This window comes from Myxocyprinus asiaticus, chromosome 43, assembly GCF_019703515.2.
Source record: "Myxocyprinus asiaticus isolate MX2 ecotype Aquarium Trade chromosome 43, UBuf_Myxa_2, whole genome shotgun sequence".
NCBI lineage: Eukaryota > Metazoa > Chordata > Actinopteri > Cypriniformes > Catostomidae > Myxocyprinus > Myxocyprinus asiaticus.
In genome coordinates this window covers 20082018-20100191 of record NC_059386.1, presented here as the reverse complement: position 1 = coordinate 20100191, position 18174 = coordinate 20082018, and the positions used below count along the sequence as shown (strand labels likewise).

General features: G+C 38.8%; 2 protein-coding genes across 5 annotated transcripts in view; both read right to left on the bottom strand.

The window, feature by feature from the left end:
- The window catches only part of LOC127433855 (zinc-binding protein A33-like), a 15685-nt gene extending 5927 nt beyond the window's left edge, over positions 1–9758 (bottom strand). Inside the window, exons 1-5 of the mRNA XM_051686140.1 lie at positions 9498–9758; positions 8992–9209; positions 8668–8713; positions 1794–1889; positions 1431–1655 (exon numbers count right to left, since the gene is read on the bottom strand). Coding sequence (XP_051542100.1) covers positions 1431–1655; positions 1794–1889; positions 8668–8713; positions 8992–9209; positions 9498–9683 — 771 coding nt within the window. The 5' untranslated portion in view covers positions 9684–9758. The remainder of the gene's footprint in view (positions 1–1430; positions 1656–1793; positions 1890–8667; positions 8714–8991; positions 9210–9497) is intronic.
- A 5842-nt stretch (positions 9759–15600) lies between these two features.
- LOC127433842 (FRAS1-related extracellular matrix protein 2-like) overlaps positions 15601–18174 on the bottom strand; it is a 126618-nt gene continuing 124044 nt past the window's right edge. For all 4 annotated transcript variants that reach the window (XM_051686105.1, XM_051686104.1, XM_051686102.1 and 1 more), the window contains one exon: positions 15601–17754. In XM_051686105.1, coding sequence (XP_051542065.1) covers positions 17248–17754 — 507 coding nt within the window. In that variant the 3' untranslated portion in view covers positions 15601–17247. The remainder of the gene's footprint in view (positions 17755–18174) is intronic.

Here is an 18174-nt window from a genome sequence, read left to right as displayed (position 1 = left end):
TATGAATTTTATTCTTGTATTATCCATGTTGAAATAGTTAACTATTTTTCAGAGCAAATGTATCGTGTCTGGCATGTGAAGGATTGTTTTCCCCATTATGAGAGCAATAATTTTAATGTTATAATTTGTTTTAAGATATAAAAGTTCATGATTAAACATTGCCCCATTTTGAGTGGGAAACAGAAATCTTTATACACTATGGGCCATAAATTAATTATCTTTAGGGGAGGACAGAAATGACCATGTGACCCAGCAAAAGACACTGCTGATTGACTCAAGACAAGTTTGGGGTGCGGCCAACCTCAACTCAACAAAACCTCCCCGCCTAGGACGAACGCACTCTCTTCTCTTAGCCCTTCTTCAGCTTGCTTCGCTTCAGAGCCCCTCTGCCCAGGTTCCGCCAATGTAGAGTTCTGGAAAGCTCGGAATGCAAATTTCCGAGAAGAGTTCTCTTCTCAGCTCTACGACTCACACATGTGACGGGGAGTTGCGAGTCTCCCTTGTGGGAGGCCTTGCTTCAAAGCCCCGCCTGATCATTGCAGCACCGAACCATCCAGCACCCAAAAACATCGACGGAGAACAACCATAACTTTCTACGGACCCAGCCAAAGAGCCAAAGAACCAAAGCAATGCAACGAAACACAAGTACACCTCCAGACTTTTGATAGAAAGTGCTGGTGTTTTATTTAAATACTTCAGGTAACCCGATTGCAAATCGAGGTATAATAAATTATTGATAAATAAATTTTTTTTAAAAAAAAGTATTGATGGTTCTCAGGGCTTGGCCTATAGCCTCCATAAAGTTCAATTTTCTCCATTACAGGTCATTTCCATTCACCTTCTGTTACAGCTCACTCACCAACCTGTTTTTATGTTTGTCTATGTGATAGTTTAGTTTTTATGTTGTAGATTAGCAATAAAGTCTTGTTTATATTCAAAGATAATTTGACTTTGGTTCACTTTGCTAAATAATCTAGTCAATTGATTCTTAAAGATCTACGCTCCATGCTCGAACAATATTTCAACATATTTGTGATATTTTCGATGGCCATGAGAATAGCATTACTCTAAAGAGTTAACAGTTGAGTCATATCAACTCAGCGTGGCCGAGTGATCAGACGTACATTTGAATTATTTCAATATTCCCTAAATTAATCATAATTCCCTTTTTGAGCTAAAATTCCTCACATATAAATTGTGAGCAGATACAATGAGCCTGTTGTATTACATATTTAATGGTGAAGAATTTTTATTCAGATTTCTATTCTGATCATTTGTCATTTATCCTTCATATAACGGTGGTTGAACGCGGCCAAGATTCCTACATACATATTACTGGTGATGAACGCTGGCAGTTGTTAATATACCCTGCCATAAAGTTGCTAATTTCCTACAATTAACTAAAGATAGATGGCAGGGGAGTTCTTCACCTCAAAGTTAACGCTGTCACTCAGTTGGTTTTGAATTCCAGTAATGGCTTTGTCCACTTTAGCTGCTTCGCTCTCCACAAGCTTCAGGTTCCCATCGATAAGCCCAATAGTGGCCACTGCTTCAAACTCCAACCGTTCCAAGAGATCATCTTTCTCATCCAACAGAAACTGAACCAGGGCACCAACATCTTCCTCAATCTTCTCCTTCAGGGCTTGTTTCTTGAGCTGTTGTTAAGTAAATGTAAAATTTAGGCCCATTTTCTTGGGAGCATACAATTCAAAACATGTTGTCTAACCAGATATTTTTCCAAGTAATTTATATGCATGCAAAGTCAGTGTGTGAGAACTATGAGTCTGTCGTACCTTAACGTCGGCTTTGGCCTGCTCCTCAGTGCTCTTTACTCTGGCACACATGGACTTCTGCCAATTGAGCTTGATGAGCCTTAGCTTGAGCTCACTCTGCATATGACATAGAAATAAAACAGAGAACTTAAAACGAAGTATTATAGCATCTATCTGTCTATTCATCCATTTATCTACAATACAATCTGATGATACCAAATAAGATGTACACAATTTACATGAATGATTTTACACAGCATATGATAAATGCATTATCCATTGACACGGCAGACGGTAGCTTTTAGAACTGACACTAGAAGCAATGACAACTTCTGTTAATCGGTCAAATCTTTTTAAAGTTATTTAAAATATTTCTGATTTTAATTTATGACTTACGTGTATGTATGCATGTATGTGTGTATATATGTGTATATAATGGTCTATATTTGGCCATTTTGAGCTGACATATTTTTAAAATCATTTGACTTAGCAAAAATGTTTTGTCAAGTACGAGGGCTTCCAGTTTGGTAATGTGGTGTTAGGACACATGGTGTCTAAGCTCCGCTTTATTTCATGTACTTTTTTCAAAATACACCCTATTTGTATCAGTACGTCGAATTCATTACATTCTTTTTGCATTTTATAAACAATCCGCCTTCAGAACTTTCACTTAAAATGAGCAAATCTACGAAGACAGGAGGTAAGCAACCGACTCAAGTTCAACATGCGCAGGCCGGTCAAGAAAGCAGCAAAATGGTGGATACAGAGTCCGTATGCACGCAGATCACAACTGAGTGTTTAATCAAGGAGCTCGAAAAATTCAGAAAGGACATGACTGGGGAGTTCGTTGCACTTCTAAACAGCTCTTTGGAACCAATCTGGTCTTCAATCAAATCAATTGGTGCAATGACTACACAGGCAACAATCATCAGCGTGATGGAAACGGGTCTCTCAGAACATAGTGACCGAATAACTCGTACATCGAACATGATGTAAACGCTCTTCAATCAAAACTGACAAGCATGGAAACGGAAAACACGGTGCTCGAAGCGCCATAACATAAGTGGTAGGCCTACCCGAGGGCACTGAAGGAAAGAACACAAGAGAATTCATGACCAACCTGCTCTCTGAACTTCTCGGCGACTCCCTTGCAGAGACACCCGAGCTGGACCTTGACAAGATTCAAGACTCATCGCAGCCTGAGGCCCAAACCCCATACAGGGGAAATGCTACGTCCGCTGATAATCAGATTTCACCGATATATTGTTAAGGAAACTGTCATGAGTTGGGCTAAATCTCAGAAGGACATTTCTTACAAGGGCCACAAAATCAAGATGTACGAGGACTTCAGCACAGAGCTGGTGAGGAAATGTGCGGCTTTCAACAAGATCAAGAGCCTACTTTACAGCAAGGAGTAAGTTTTGGGATGCTGTACCCTGTTCGCCTCCGAGTCAGCTGTAACGGAGTGGAATGGATCTTCGATTCCCCTGAGGCAGCGGAGTCGTTTTATCATCAGAACTTTCCCAATTAAGCCGTGGACTAATATTGGCACATTTTCAAAACCGGATGGTGAATTCGACAGGTATAAGCTGCTGTAAATAAATTATAAAGACAGTATTAAGCTTTCATTTTACTTTATTATAATTGAGCTTAAGGGAAAATCAGACTGTCACATCACGAATGCCTCTGCTTTATTTTTATGTTGTTCATACATCTCCAAAATATATAGTTTATGGGTTGCATGTTAATTATGCTATTTGGTTAATGATTATATATGTTATACCAACTGCTCCTACGTCAATGTCTAGGTCCTTCTCATCTCTAAAGGATCAGTTGGAGTGTGTAGACCCCTGGCGCTTCCTCAATCCAACCGCAAAAGAGTTTTCTTTCTTTTCCAATATCCATCCTGTTTATTCGCGTATTGATTTTTTTTAAATAGACAAAGTTCTTTTATCTCTTGTTAAATCCACAGAATATTCAGCAATAATTATCTCAGACCATGCCCCACACATTTTAGACCTCTCCTTCCCCCAAAATTCATGCAGACATGCCAGGGGCTGGAAGCTAAATACCGGGATGTTGGCTGATAAGGAGTTGTGACTATATCTCTAGGCACATTTACTTTTTTTTGGAAACCAACAAATCAGAATCGGTAACTCCATCGCTTCTATGGGAAACATTTAAAGCTTTTATACGTGGAAGGATTATTTCTTTTAATGCATATTGGATCAAATTCAGGAAATTAAAACTTCAGAAACTCATTGACAAAATTTTAGAGGTAGATACACCGAATGCCAGGTCGCCACACCCTGATCTGGTGACGCAGCGGCTAAAATTACAAACTGAATTTGACTTATTGACAACCAACAAGGTTGAGTTTCTGCTAAAATGCACAAGAGCAACATATTATGAGCATGGAGATAGAGCTAGCCTTCTTTTAGCATCTTAGCTCAGACATCAAACTGCTTCTCAATTAATCTCACAGGTCTATGACTCCTCAAATAACCTTGTTACGGATCCAGTTAAAATAAACTCAAGAGTTCTTCTTTGTACTCTAATCTTTACAAATCAGAAGCCTGCTCGGACATTGCTACTATTCAGTCCTTCCTCTCTCAATTAGAAATACCTAAAATAAGCCCAGATACAGCCAGTCACCTAGATGAGCCTCTTAGATTGGAGGAGATAGCATCTTGCATTTTAACCATGAAAAACAAAGCTCCTGGTCCTGATGGCTTTCCTACAGAATTTTTAAAAAAGTTTTCCACTCAGTTATCCCCCTTATTATTAGAACTATACAATCATTCCCTAGATCAAGGTTTCATATCGTCAGCCTTAAACCAAGCTTTGATTACCTTAATATTAAAGAAAGACAAAGACCCTAAACTTTGTGGCAGCTACAGACCTGTTAGCCTAATTAATAATAATGTTAAATTACTAGCTAAAGTACTGGCCAAACGTTTAGAGGCTCATCTTCCGGTCCATTATATCAGATGATCAAACTGGTTTTATACTAGGTCGTCAGTTGTCATCCAATATACGGAGGCTTCTGAATGTAATCCTTACTCCATCTAGGTCATCAAGGCCAGAAATGGTTATCTCGCTAGACACGGAGAAGGCTTTTGACTGGGTGGAGTGGGATTATTTATTCATGGTTTTACAAAAATTTGGATTTGGATCTAAACTAATCTCATGGATTCGTTTACTGTATTCCACTCCCTCAGCTTGTGTAAAAACAAACTCTGAAACGCCTCCTTATTTCTCTCGTTCTCGTGGCACACGTCAGGGTTGCCCACTTTCACCTCTTCTTTTTGCTCTGGCTATAGAGCCTCTCTCTATAGCCTTGAAGTCTACCTCAGTATTTTCAGGTATTCATAGAGGAGGAAGGGAACATAGTGTCTCATATGCAGACGATTTCTTGTTATATGTTTTAGACCCACTTAACTGCATGGATAACATAATGCATCTGTTGAATAAGTTCAGCTTTATTTCAGGATACAAGCTGAACTTTGCTAAAAGTGAGTGTTTTCCCATAAATGAATTGGCAAAACAAATCCCTACAGCTATGCTCCCCTTTCACATGTCTCCCACAGGATTCCGTCACTTAGGGGTTCGTATTTCAAACTCATTCAAGTCATTGCACAAAGAAAATTTTACTAAATTAATGGACCGCATGAAAGTAGATCTTCAGCGTTGGAGCAGTCTTCCATTATCATTAGCAGGTAGGATTGAATCAGTTAAAATGAATATCCTACCACAAATACTTTATTTCAGACAGTTCCCATTTTCTCCCCAAATCATTTTATAAATCATTTGATGCCATTATATCCTCCTATATTTGGGCTGGCAAGCCTCCATGTGTACACAAGTCAACTTTTCAAAGAACCAAATAAGATGGGGGTCTCGCTCTTCTAAATTTCCTTTTCTACTATTGGGCAGCTAATATCCAGAAAATATATGCATGGTGCAACTCCCCAGATATTAATTGGTGTATGACAGAAGCTAAATCCTGCAGGTCATCCTCGTTATCAACATTAGTTTTTCACTCCAATTTGCGGTGCCCTTCTAAATACACCACTAACGCGGTTGTGCTTTCTTCGCTTAAAATCTGGAAACAGTTTCGTCTGCATTTTAAACACATTTGTCCACTTTTATGCCTATCTGCGTTAATCATCTCTTCGTACCTCCTACTTTGGATTCAACTTTTGCACAGCTCAGGGAGAAAAGTCTAGTACTGTTTCATGATTTGTTTTCTGATCACACGTGTCATTTAATGATCTGTCGAGTAGATTCAATATTCCTAAATCCAATTTATTCCACTATTTTCAACTACGTGACTTTGCCAAAGCACACTTTGCTCCCTTTCCTCACCAGCCAAAGAAAACTTTGATTGAAGATATAATGTCACTTTTGAAATCACATAGCCTCAATTTATGACCTGCTACACTCTTCGCAGTTCCCTCCTCTTTCTGCTCTCAAGGAAACCTGGGAGAGGGAGCTAGGACTGGAACTTGATAAGGAGCTGTGTAATAATGCTCTAGCTAAAATTAACTTTCTGTATTTGCGCGGGGCCTGGGTAGCTCAGTGGTAAAATACGCTGGCTACCACCCCTGGAGTTCGCTAGTTCGAATCCCAGGGCGTGCTGAGTGACTCCAGCAACCAAATTGCCCCAGTTGCTAGGGAGGGTAGAGTCACGAGGGGTAACCTCCTCGTGGTTGCTATAATGTGGTTCGTTCTTGGTGGGGCACATGGTGAGTTGAGCGTGGATGCTGCAGTGGATGGCGTGAAGCCTATGTCATGGCAACGTGCTCAACAAGCCACGTGATAAGATGTGGAGGCAACTGGGATTTGTCCTCCACCACCCGGACTGAGGCAAATCACTACGTGACCATGCGGACTTAAAGTGCTTTGGGAATTGGGCATTCCAAATTGGGAGAAAAAACAAACAAAAAAAAACAACTCTCTGTATTTGTGCTTGTTTGAATCTTGTCAAGTTCATAGTTGTTCACAGAATTAATTACACCAAAGCAAAATTGAAGAAACTTTCTTTAACAACAGATCATACTCATACATTTTACACCTGTCCTAAATTGCATTCATTCTGGTCTTCTTTCGCTACACTGTCAAAGGCTCTTAATATCTCTGTGAAACCCTGCCCAATAATTGCAATCTTTGGAGTATCCCCTGTTAATGGGGGTTACCCCTTTATATAATAAGCGGCATGCTGCTATTATTGCTTTTGCTTCATTGGTAGCCAGAAGACGAATACTGCTACATTGGAAATCCTCATGCCCCCCTTCTAATTTTTCTTGGTTGAAGGACTTAATGTCCTTTCTACACCTGGAAAAAATTAAACACTCTGTTAGGGACTCTGCTAACTCATTTTATAAATTGTGGAACCCTGTCCTTTCCTTTGTTGAGACTGTACCTTCATTGGAGATTTTCTCTGTCCCAATTCTGATTCACAAGCTCTCGATTTGATTCCATATCGATTCAAATGGGTGTATTTTAGTAATAATGTCCATTTTGCTTACATACGAAAGACATCTTCCAGCTAATGCTGTTAATTAACTAGGTACATTATAAAAATAGAAATGTTACTAATTATATTTTATTTGCTTTTCAGCATTTTGATACAGTTCAGCTTTTTAAAAATTTACAAATGCACATATTTCCTCAATAAATATGACTTTATATTGAATGTATTATATTTCGCTATATGTTTGTTTAATGCATAATTTATATTATTTACAAGTACTTACATTGATTTGAAGCACATTTATTTTTAATTTATTATACTATTTACAAGTATTTACATTGCTTTGTAGAACACATGCTAAAAATCGGTACTGTCTCTTTAAGAAAACTGGCAGTTCTGTAACTGAGCGCATATTAACGAGAGAGGACTTGAATGGCTTCTTTATGGCAGTGGTGGCTCTGGGTTACTGATCAGAAGGTTGGGGGTTCAAGCCCCAGCACTGCCAAGATGCCACTGTTGGGCCCTTGAGCAAGGCCCCTGACCCTATCTGCTCCAGGGGCACCGTATCATGGCTGACCCTGCACTCTGACCCCAGCTTAGCTGGGATATGTGAAAAAAAGAATTTCACTGTATATGTACAAACATATAATATGTGATAAAGAAAAAAGAAAAAATTTTTTTACATAAATTACCTCATCCGTGCTTTTCATGATTAGAATTAGATGTTTATGTTTTGTTGATTATGATCAACAACTGACTGTAGAGAACAGAAAGTATATTAAAAGAGACATTATTCAATGACAAATGGATTGCGTGGATCTCGTCTTCGGACACATATAACAAGTCAAACCAAACTTTTACTCTCAACACGCAGTGAAAGGACCTGGCTGTTGAAATTCTTCACCACTATACTAAATCGCTGGTGAGTGAAATCTGAACACTTACCAGCCAGTGGCTAATCATAGACATTTTTAGTCGAAAAGTGCAAAATTTGGTCACGTATGCAAGTGATTTACTTGCATTATAGAGGGTTGCGCATAGAGTAAAAGATTGATCTCTGGATTTAAGAATCGATAACGTGATCGTTCAAATGAAGACCGTGAAGCATCGGAAAATTGATGTTTTTACCCAGTCCTACACTGCATGATGCTGATTTAAAATACTCATTTCCCTGTAACATTTTCAGTTCTCTCAACACAATAAAAGTGCATTTCTTCATTGTGATATGCCCTTCTGTTGCTTTGCGCTTGCAACGGAACAGCTGTTCAACATCTGAACATGTTTGACCTTGGGATTTGATCAAGTAGCATCAGTATAAGCCAGAAGAACAGATACTGCTATGCATATGAAAGAAGTCAATTTTCATTAGCCATCACACTGGAAAATATTTTGGAAAATAAAAAGCAATCTAGAACTAACCTTCATGTCTTCAACAACCTCTGGAACAGGAGCAACATCATGGTGTCTAGAAGAAAAACATTTTTATTTTATTTTTTTATGTTCCAAATTTTTAGGACAATTTCAATAAACTGCTACAATAGTAGATCTGGGCTTCTAGACAGTGGAAGTGCCACAAAACCTAGTGAGCAACCTACCTAGACAGGGCTTTGGGCATCATGGATGCATTTTATGCCCACAAATGCTGTCTATTTAGGCAGATCTCTAGGTTGAGACATTCTGAGATTTATCTTGATGAAAATATAACAAGTATGCATGTGTTAAAACACAAAGTGTTGGCCTCACCTGTGGGTTCTGGACTCTCTGCAGACCACGCAGATGGGCTTTCTGTCCGTGTGGCAGTACAGTTTGAGTTCCTCGTGGTGTCGCTCACATTTTCCGTCCATTTTCACCGGTTTCGCGGGAGCAGAGGGCCTACACGTCTTCAGATAATCGAAGTCGCTCAGTTTATCCACCAAGTTCTTCACCAAGTAGTTCTTGGTAAAACTCATTTTGGAGAACACCTGCACAAAAAAAAAACAAAAAACATAAAACAATTGGCATAACGGTGCAGAGTACTATGTATGATTTAAAACCTTTAAAATACAACATTAATGACTGGATCGTCCCGACAGCTCATTATCTCATATGATCAACAAATATAGCCAAATCTGATGATTATTAGACTGTATGTTTAGAATAGTTTGCATTAAATAGACACAAGCTGTATATAATGTCGTTATTTGCGTTCAAACAGCTATGTAACTAACCAACCCCGAATCTAGCATGGTTTATCAAAACAAACCACACACCATCCTGCACTCCGGACACTGGTAACCCACATCGTCGCCTCCATTTTCCTCCCAGTGCATCAAAATGCACATGCGGCAAAAATTGTGGCCGCATTTTAAAATCACAGGATCGTCGAAATAATCGAGGCAAATTGAGCACACTAATTCCTTCTGCAGTTCGACCCTCGAGTCTCCAGCCGTGGCCATGTTTCCCCGAGCAACCGTTGCGTGCAGCAACTGCTTAACGGGGCCAGAGAGATTCTCGACGGAAGGAGAGAACCCACTATGTATTCACTTCCTGCTCCAGTCACGTGGTGCTCACAGTGGCGAATCAGATTGATTTGACTGATCGAGGCTTGCTCATGTTTTGCTGTAAACTGAACGCACATTAAATCTGACAAAAGACAGTAATGTCTCTTCAGCGTTCCGTGAAGTTACTTCTAACTAACATTATTACACAACATAATATTATATTATTTTTTTTCTTAATATTTATATATGCCATTTATTTTTCAGATGTGTATGACTTTCTTCTGCTGAACACAAACGAAGATTTGTAGAAGAATATTTCAGCTCTGTTGGTCCATACAATGCAAGTGAATAGTGGCTAGAACTTTTAAGGCCAAAAAAGCACATAAAGACAGCATAAAAGTAATCCACACGACTCCAGAGGTTAAATCCATATCTTCTTAAGTGATATAAGCGTGGGTGAGAAACAGCTCAGTATTTAAGTTCTTTTTTACTGTAAATCTCCACTTTAACTTTCACATTCTTCTTTTGTTTTTGGCGATTCGCATTCTTTGTGCATATCGCCACCTACTGGGCAAGGAGGAGAGTTTATAGTAAAAAAGGACTTAAAGGTGCACTCAGTAATTCTAATCCACAGGGCTCCAGACTGCGACTAAAATGGTCGCAAATGACAGTCGGGTTGTGTGCGTTTATATGCGGTTTCCTCAGATATCATCTTGTGAGTTATTGAATACATCTATAGAGCGTGCACCAGTGTGTCTTGCAACGTTTTCACCCGTTCTGTTTCTGATGAGCTCGCTGCACTGCACACAACAACAAACCTAGAGCGAAAGAGTCATGAACAAATGACTCTTTTGAACCGGGTCTTTCATGAATCACCCGAAAAGAACTGAGGGTTTGAACTCAGAAGCTCAGGTTAGCAGTTTGAATCAGAGTCACTTTCTCATCGAATCGTCAGTGAGCTCACAACTGGGAGTGCAGACATTTCAAAATAAGAGTCCCCTGTGTATTTTGGGCTTCTTTATAATTAAAAGTCCCATATCATTATATATATATATATACAGGTGCATCTCAATAAATTAGAATGTCGTGGAAAAGTTCATTTATTTCAGTAATTCAACTCAAATTGTGAAACTCGTGTATTAAATAAATTCAGTGCACACAGACTGAAGTAGTTTAAGTCTTTGGTTCTTTTAATTGTGATGATTTTGGCTCACATTTAACAAAAACCCACCAATTCACTCTCTCAAAAAATTAGAATACAACATAAGACCAATAAAAAAACATTTTTAGTGAATTGTTGGCCTTCTGGAAAGTATGTTCATTTACTGTATATGTACTCAATACTTGGTAGGGGCTCCTTTTGCTTTAATTACTGCCTCAATTCGGCGTGGCATGGAGGTGATCAGTTTGTGGCACTGCTGAGGTGGTATGGAAGCCCAGGTTTCTTTGACAGTGGCCTTCAGCTCATCTGCATTTTTTGGTCTCTTGTTTCTCATTTTCCTCTTGACAATACCCCATAGATTCTCTATGGGGTTCAGGTCTGGTGAGTTTGCTGGCCAGTCAAGCACACCAACACCATGGTCATTTAACCAACTTTTGGTGCTTTTGGCAGTGTGGGCAGGTGCCAAATCCTGCTGGAAAATGAAATCAGCATCTTTAAAAAGCTGGTCATCAGAAGGAAGCATGAAGTGCTCCATAATTTCTTGGTAAACGGGTGCAGTGACTTTGGTTTTCAAAAAACACAATGGACCAACACCAGCAGATGACATTGCACCCCAAATCATCATAGACTGTAGAAACTTAACACTGGACTTCAAGCAACTTGGGCTATGAGCTTCTCCACCCTTCCTCCAGACTCTAGGACCTTGGTTTCCAAATGAAATACAAAACTTGCTCTCATCTGAAAAGAGGACTTTGGACCACTGGGCAACAGTCCAGTTCTTCTTCTCCTTAGCCCAGGTAAGACGCCTCTGACGTTGTCTGTGGTTCAGGAGTGGCTTAACAAGAGGAATACAACAACTGTAGCCAAATTCCTTGACACGTCTGTGTGTGGTGGCTCTTGATACCTTGACCCCAACCTCAGTCCATTCCTTGTGAAGTTCACCCAAATTCTTGAATCGATTTTGCTGGACAGTCATAAGGCTGCGGTTCTCTCGGTTGGTTGTGCATCTTTTTCTTCCACACTTTTTCCTTCCACTCAACTTTCTATTAACATGCTTGGATACAGCACTCTGTGAACAGCCAGCTTCTTTGGCAATGAATGTTTGTGGCTTACCCTCCTTGTGAAGGGTGTCAATGATTGTCTTCTGGACAACAGTCAGATCAGCAGTCTTCCCCATGATTGTGTAGCCTAGTGAACCAAACTGAGAGACCATTTTGAAGGCTCAGGAAACCTTTGCAGGTGTTTTGAGTTGATTAGCTGATTGGCATGTCACCATATTCTAATTTTTTGAGATAGTGAATTGGTGGGTTTTAAATGTGAGCCAAAATCATCACAATTAAAAAGAACCAAAGACTTAAACTACTTCAGTCTGTGTGCATTGAATTTATTTAATACACAAGTTTCACAATTTGAGTTGAATTACTGAAATAAATGAACTTTTCCACGACATTCTAATTTATTGAGATGCACCTGTATATATATGAGATCAAGCTTTTGACACTGAGGACAATTGAGGGACTTGTACACAACTATTACACAAGGTGCAAACATTCGTTGATGCTTTAAGAAGACAACAAACTAATATATGCATACTATATGTAATTACCTGTAATGTAGATTGTGAAGAGCAGTATTAAATAAAAAACTTTTATCTCTTATATTTGTATAAATTATGAAAGGGGTGTTAACATTTATTAGACAAAAGGGAATGCAAACTTATCTTCTCAACTATATATACTGTTTATTAAACCTCAGATTAATGGGTTATCAGCTGACTTCTTTTTCTTTGGCTTTCTATCTTGTTTCTGAACAGCAATCGAAATTGAGCAATTCTGTGATTTGGAGACTAAAAACAGCCATTTGGCTCCTTAATGTTTCAGTTTCTAAGTCATTTTTTTAGTCTGGAACCCTAATCCAATACACTCTTTGTCAAATTCTGCAAATATCTCCTCGCAGTCTGCTAGCTGTCCGTTCTGTGGGTTAGCACAGATGAAAAAAAAATCAAGTATTTGTACACAGCCCTGGCTCTGTAATTGGAACAAAAACAAAGTGGATCAGACCGATCCACACAACACTACTCCAGCCAATCAGCAACAGGGGGTGGTTCTTGCACGTGCACAGGATGAGGGGTGGGGGCAGAGCCAGAGGGAAATTCATTAGAAGAGCGACGGCAAGTCTGGCTGATGCGAACTTTCTAAATTCCAAGGAGGACAAATGGCTGAGAAACAGACCAAGAGAAAAAGGTCAGATGAAGATAAACTAAAAAAGGAGTATGATACATCAAGGGTTAGGAGCCGCATCAACATTGGCGAGGATTTTCAGCGGTGGAGAGACCTCCGAGATGTAAAAGGCTTGAAGACGGATGCAGAAGTTGCTCTTTTTCTTCTCGATAGGTGGGTAACATAAATTTTGCTATGTTGCACAGAACCCATATATGCTGTTGTTGTGATGTTAGATTTAGTAGCAGGAGAGTTGTGAGTGTCTGGAGCTGGTGTACGTAAAACCGTCTCGCGTGCATGAATTTGGGGGTTGGCACTTCCAAAGGAGCACTGATGGGAGGGTTGTGTTTGCTTTGGCAGTTGAGTTCTAATATCAACAGTGCTTCTCAGGAATTGCTGAGTACACCTTTAAAGGGGACATATTATGCAAAATCCACTTTTGAAATTTTTTTTGAACATAAATATGTGTCCCCAGTGTGTGTGGACAACCACAAAATATAGTAAAAGACCATCCCCTCGTTTCTTTCCTTTCCCCATCAATAAAAAACAGTGTATTCAAACGAGCCGGTCAGGTTTGCAGCCCCTTATGACGTCAAAAGGGGAAAGGTACTGCCCACGGTTGGCAAAGAGATCCGCTCTCATTAAAACCTGAGCGAGCAGCGCACAGTCCGCCATATTTATCTCCTTGCTAGAGCCGCATGTGCTAACTCAGACTGCTTCATTAACAATGGTCAACACAAGGCTAGATTTGCTTCAAAGCTAAGGATCAAGGATGGATCGATACCAACTCTCCATGACCCAACTTCAGATTTGCAAGTCATAAGTTTTGCACTTTATACTTTTTTAATGTTTGCAGTTTGACTTTCAAAAAACGTTTTTTATGAAAACATTGCACTTTGTGTAACGTAGCAACAAGTCCCTAACTACCTTATTCCATTACAATGAAGCTGTAGCTGTTTCGGTTACGATATAAACCGATTGGTGTTCTCCACAGTCCCGCTTGACTGGTCATGCAATGAAGATTTTCTGTGTAATAAAACCCGTCATTATTTCAAAAACGATTATAAAATGATAGTGGTATTTTTGACAACTATAGCTGTTTTTCATATTTCATAATTCGACCTTTGTTACACTCAATACAGTAAGACAATTGCCTTAGTGTGTTCTCTGTGTTATTTATAATTTTTTTTAACTGTTTAAGTTCTCCTGCATTGTTGTCACTGGGGTATCCATGGCACCAGCAGGAAAGGCACTGCCCACTTCCAGAAAGAGGTGTGGGGAGCAGCAGCTCCTTTGCATTTAAAGCTACAGACACTAAAACAGCCTGTTTGAAACAGGGCTACAAAACAGGGGTATAAAGGCATGGTAGAATAAACGTTCTGTAAGGTATTTTGAGCTGAAACTTGACAGACACATTCTGGGGACAACTGAGACTTATATTACATAGTGTAAAAAGGGGCATAATATGTCCTATATGTCCCATAATATCTTTTTCACCCACACTTATATTGAATCAAGGACAATGCATCTATGTGAACTTCTGCAGTTAATCCAGGATGGACTTCAAAGACATTAGTCATTAATGTTACAGTTCATACAAAATCTTTGTTTAAACACTGACCCTTAACACTTAGTTTAATCATTTTAAACCACGACTTGCACTATACATAAGTAATTTTGGCATTATATTCATGATGTTAGCCAGAGGGGAACTGGCCCCCACAGTGAGCCTGGTTTCTCCCAAGGTTATTTTTCTCCATTAACCAACATCTTATGGAGTTTTGTGTTCCTTGCCACAGTCGCCTTCGGCTTGCTCACTGGGATTATAAATACAATTATTATTTAATTATTATTTATTTTTATACACAATTTACAATCATATTTAATCAAACTACACAATGATGACTAAGACTTTATAGATATTACGGTTTCATTTTTTTGTTAATGCATTTTTGCAAATTAACATTTTTGTTAATTTTCTGTAAAGCTGAAAGACATCTGAAACTGAAAACTATTGATTTTAAATTATGCTGCATCCAAGCCACTAGGTGTCAGTGTAAGTCCAAGATGACACAAAGACAAAAGTTACTGAGTGCACTTTTAAACAGTCTTTTTAAACAAAAGTCAGTCTGTAATGACAGATGAGAAAGACACGGGGAGCTCTAAAAACAGGCAGGAGAGCCCAATCCAAAAACATGCTGTTGAATCCCAACTTCAGCCTCTTATAGGCAGTTTGAGAGTTTTGTCAAGCAAGCTGGAAAGACAAGACTCATTCTGGTCTATTATTTTAAAATGCTTTGTGGTAAACTACCTCCAATCTAGGGAATTCTTTATTGCTATTCTTTTTTAAATGCAGGCTATTTTATTTGGTATACCCCACCAGAGATTTAAAATTGCTGCATTTGCTCTAAAGGTAATTCAATTAGATTCCTCATGCATTAAATACATTTGCATTGCAAAAACAAGCCTTTCAAAGTTATTGAGTCTCAAGACTTAGTTTATTTTGTGCTTCAAGGCCCATTACATAAAAACAGCATTTAGCATTGAAAATATTAAGCAGTGAACCATGTACAAAAGCACAACATCTCACCATAAATACAATTTCACACATAGAAAAGAATATTTAATTGTGCCGAAAGTGTCGTGCTTATGTCTGTTAGTCAGCCTCACAATCCTCTGCAAATACTGTATGGGAAAGTATCCACAGATTTCATTGCATAGCACATTTCTTTTTAAATATCAAAGGCCCGATGAGGAGTATATTAACAGTATTTGTTAAATGAGACAGAAAATTCTAAACCAATTCCTTGTTTGGATGCATACACAAACACTTGAATAATTGTCTGTCAATGACAACACAAATGTAACAGTTAATACAACAGTTTCAGAGATTAGTGTACTGAAGCTCATAAGAGAAAAGTGAAAAATGGTCACAAGTGAAACTGACAACAGAGTGAAACAGATATATTTGGAAATCTAAGTGATTTCCTGAATCACAGTTTTCCCCTTGGTTTATAACACTCGAATCCTCTCAGAGCGTAAAATTGCAATATTTAAGATTTAATGCTTGAGTATGCATGCAGCTCTCATGAATACTAATGAACAAATTAATATTAATACACAACAGCGGCAACAATATATACCGGTATATGAGATCACATCTGACTTAAATGTAAACTTAGGTATGACTGTAGTTTGTGTCTGTAGTAAAAGGTATGAATGTAAAGTGAAACACAATATCAGTACCAGTGTCAGTGTAATTATCAGTTCATACCTTAAAGGAATATTCCAGGTTCGATACAAATTAAGCTAAATCCAAAGCATTTGTGGCATAATATTGATTACTACCACCACTTTTCTTTAAAAAAAAAAAAAGGCAAAAATCTGGGTTCCAGTGAGGCACTTACAATGGAAGTGAATGGGGGCCAATCTGTAAACCTTAAAATACTCACTGTTTCAAAAGTACAGCGACAAGACATAAACAAAATGCATGTTAACATGATTTTAGTATGATAAAATCACTAACTAACCTTTTCTGTGTAAAGTTATATCCAATTTTTCAACTTTGTTTCCATGGTGACATAATGAGTGAATAAACACTTAAACCCTAAACAACCATAAAAATTATGAAATAAACAACTTTACAGCTCAAATAATACACACATTTTAAGAAGAATTAATGTAAGTGCTTTTATAAAATTATAAGCTTCACATTTCTGCCTTTAAACCCTCCAAAAATTGGCCCCATTCACTTCCATTGTAAGTGCCTCACTGGAACCTCAATTTTTGCTTCTTTTTTTTTTTAAAGAGACGTGTCGAATTATTATAATTATTATATATTTTTTTGTTGTGGTAATCAACATTATGCTACAAATTCTGTAGATTTAGACTAACTTGTATCTTTTCGGAAGTAAATACACTTTAGATTCCCTCTTTATCATCCATTTGCAGGTAGACACTTTGCCCATGATTGGTATGCATATTGACTATAAAATAAAACCTCTGTAGAACACGGAATGAGGACTGAATGGAGAATTCTTTGGGCTGGTGATCACACCTGTCAGAGGCACTTGTTTAAAACAAAGAAAACAAAACACAGGAATTCATCCAACGTATGATTAACAAGTCCATTAGTTCCTCAAACCTCCGAACTGTCACCAACATCAAGGCTACTTCGAACTATAACAGGCTGCATGCTAGACAAAACCCTTGGGGCCTGTTTAGCAGGCATCCGCCTTGAGCGAACCACCAGTGCCAACACTACAATAACAAGGACGGTGAGAAGCAGTCCCACAAGGGCTCCTGCCACTGTTACCGCATTCTCTTCTGCATCTCGTCCACTGAGCTCCCGTGGAGACAGTCCGTCTGCGAACAAATCCTCCCCAGACGCAGCACGCCAACGACTGCGGTCCAGGGCTATGTGCATTATATTCGTTCCTCGGTTGTTATCAGGTCCGATCTCCTCTGCCAGTATGGGGTCTTCTCTGTTGGACCGCTTAGCGCGTCTTCTGGCCTCCGTTGGTTGAAGACCACCTGGTGTTATTGAGTGGTACTTTAGACTTCGCTTGCCAATGCCACGTTTGGCGTTGTCTTTTGAACGCACTGTGTAGATGGTGTGAATATACCACTCCCTCCCGGCTGCCACCTTGAGGATGAGGAAGTTAGTTGAGGATTTGCACAAGTCTTGACTATCTTTAATACATGGTAAATAATTCCTTCTGTTACAATAACCTAAAGACCCCATGAAATCAAAGTTTTGAGGCTTTTAGTTCATGTCTATTAGCTTTCAGCATTTGTGGCATAATACTGATTACCACAAATTACAGTGAGGCACTTACAATGGAAGTGAATGGGGCTAGTCCATAAATGCTAAAGTGCACATTGTTTCAAAAGTATAGCCACAAGATGTAAACATTATACTGTACGTGCTAACGTGATTTTAGGCTACGTCAATATTTATCCAGATAAATTGAAAATGTTATTTTTGTTTACGAATCACTCTCTGTCAACACTGCCGTTTTCAAATGTTTTCCAAAAGTTGCTCGTCCACACTGAAACGTCTTAA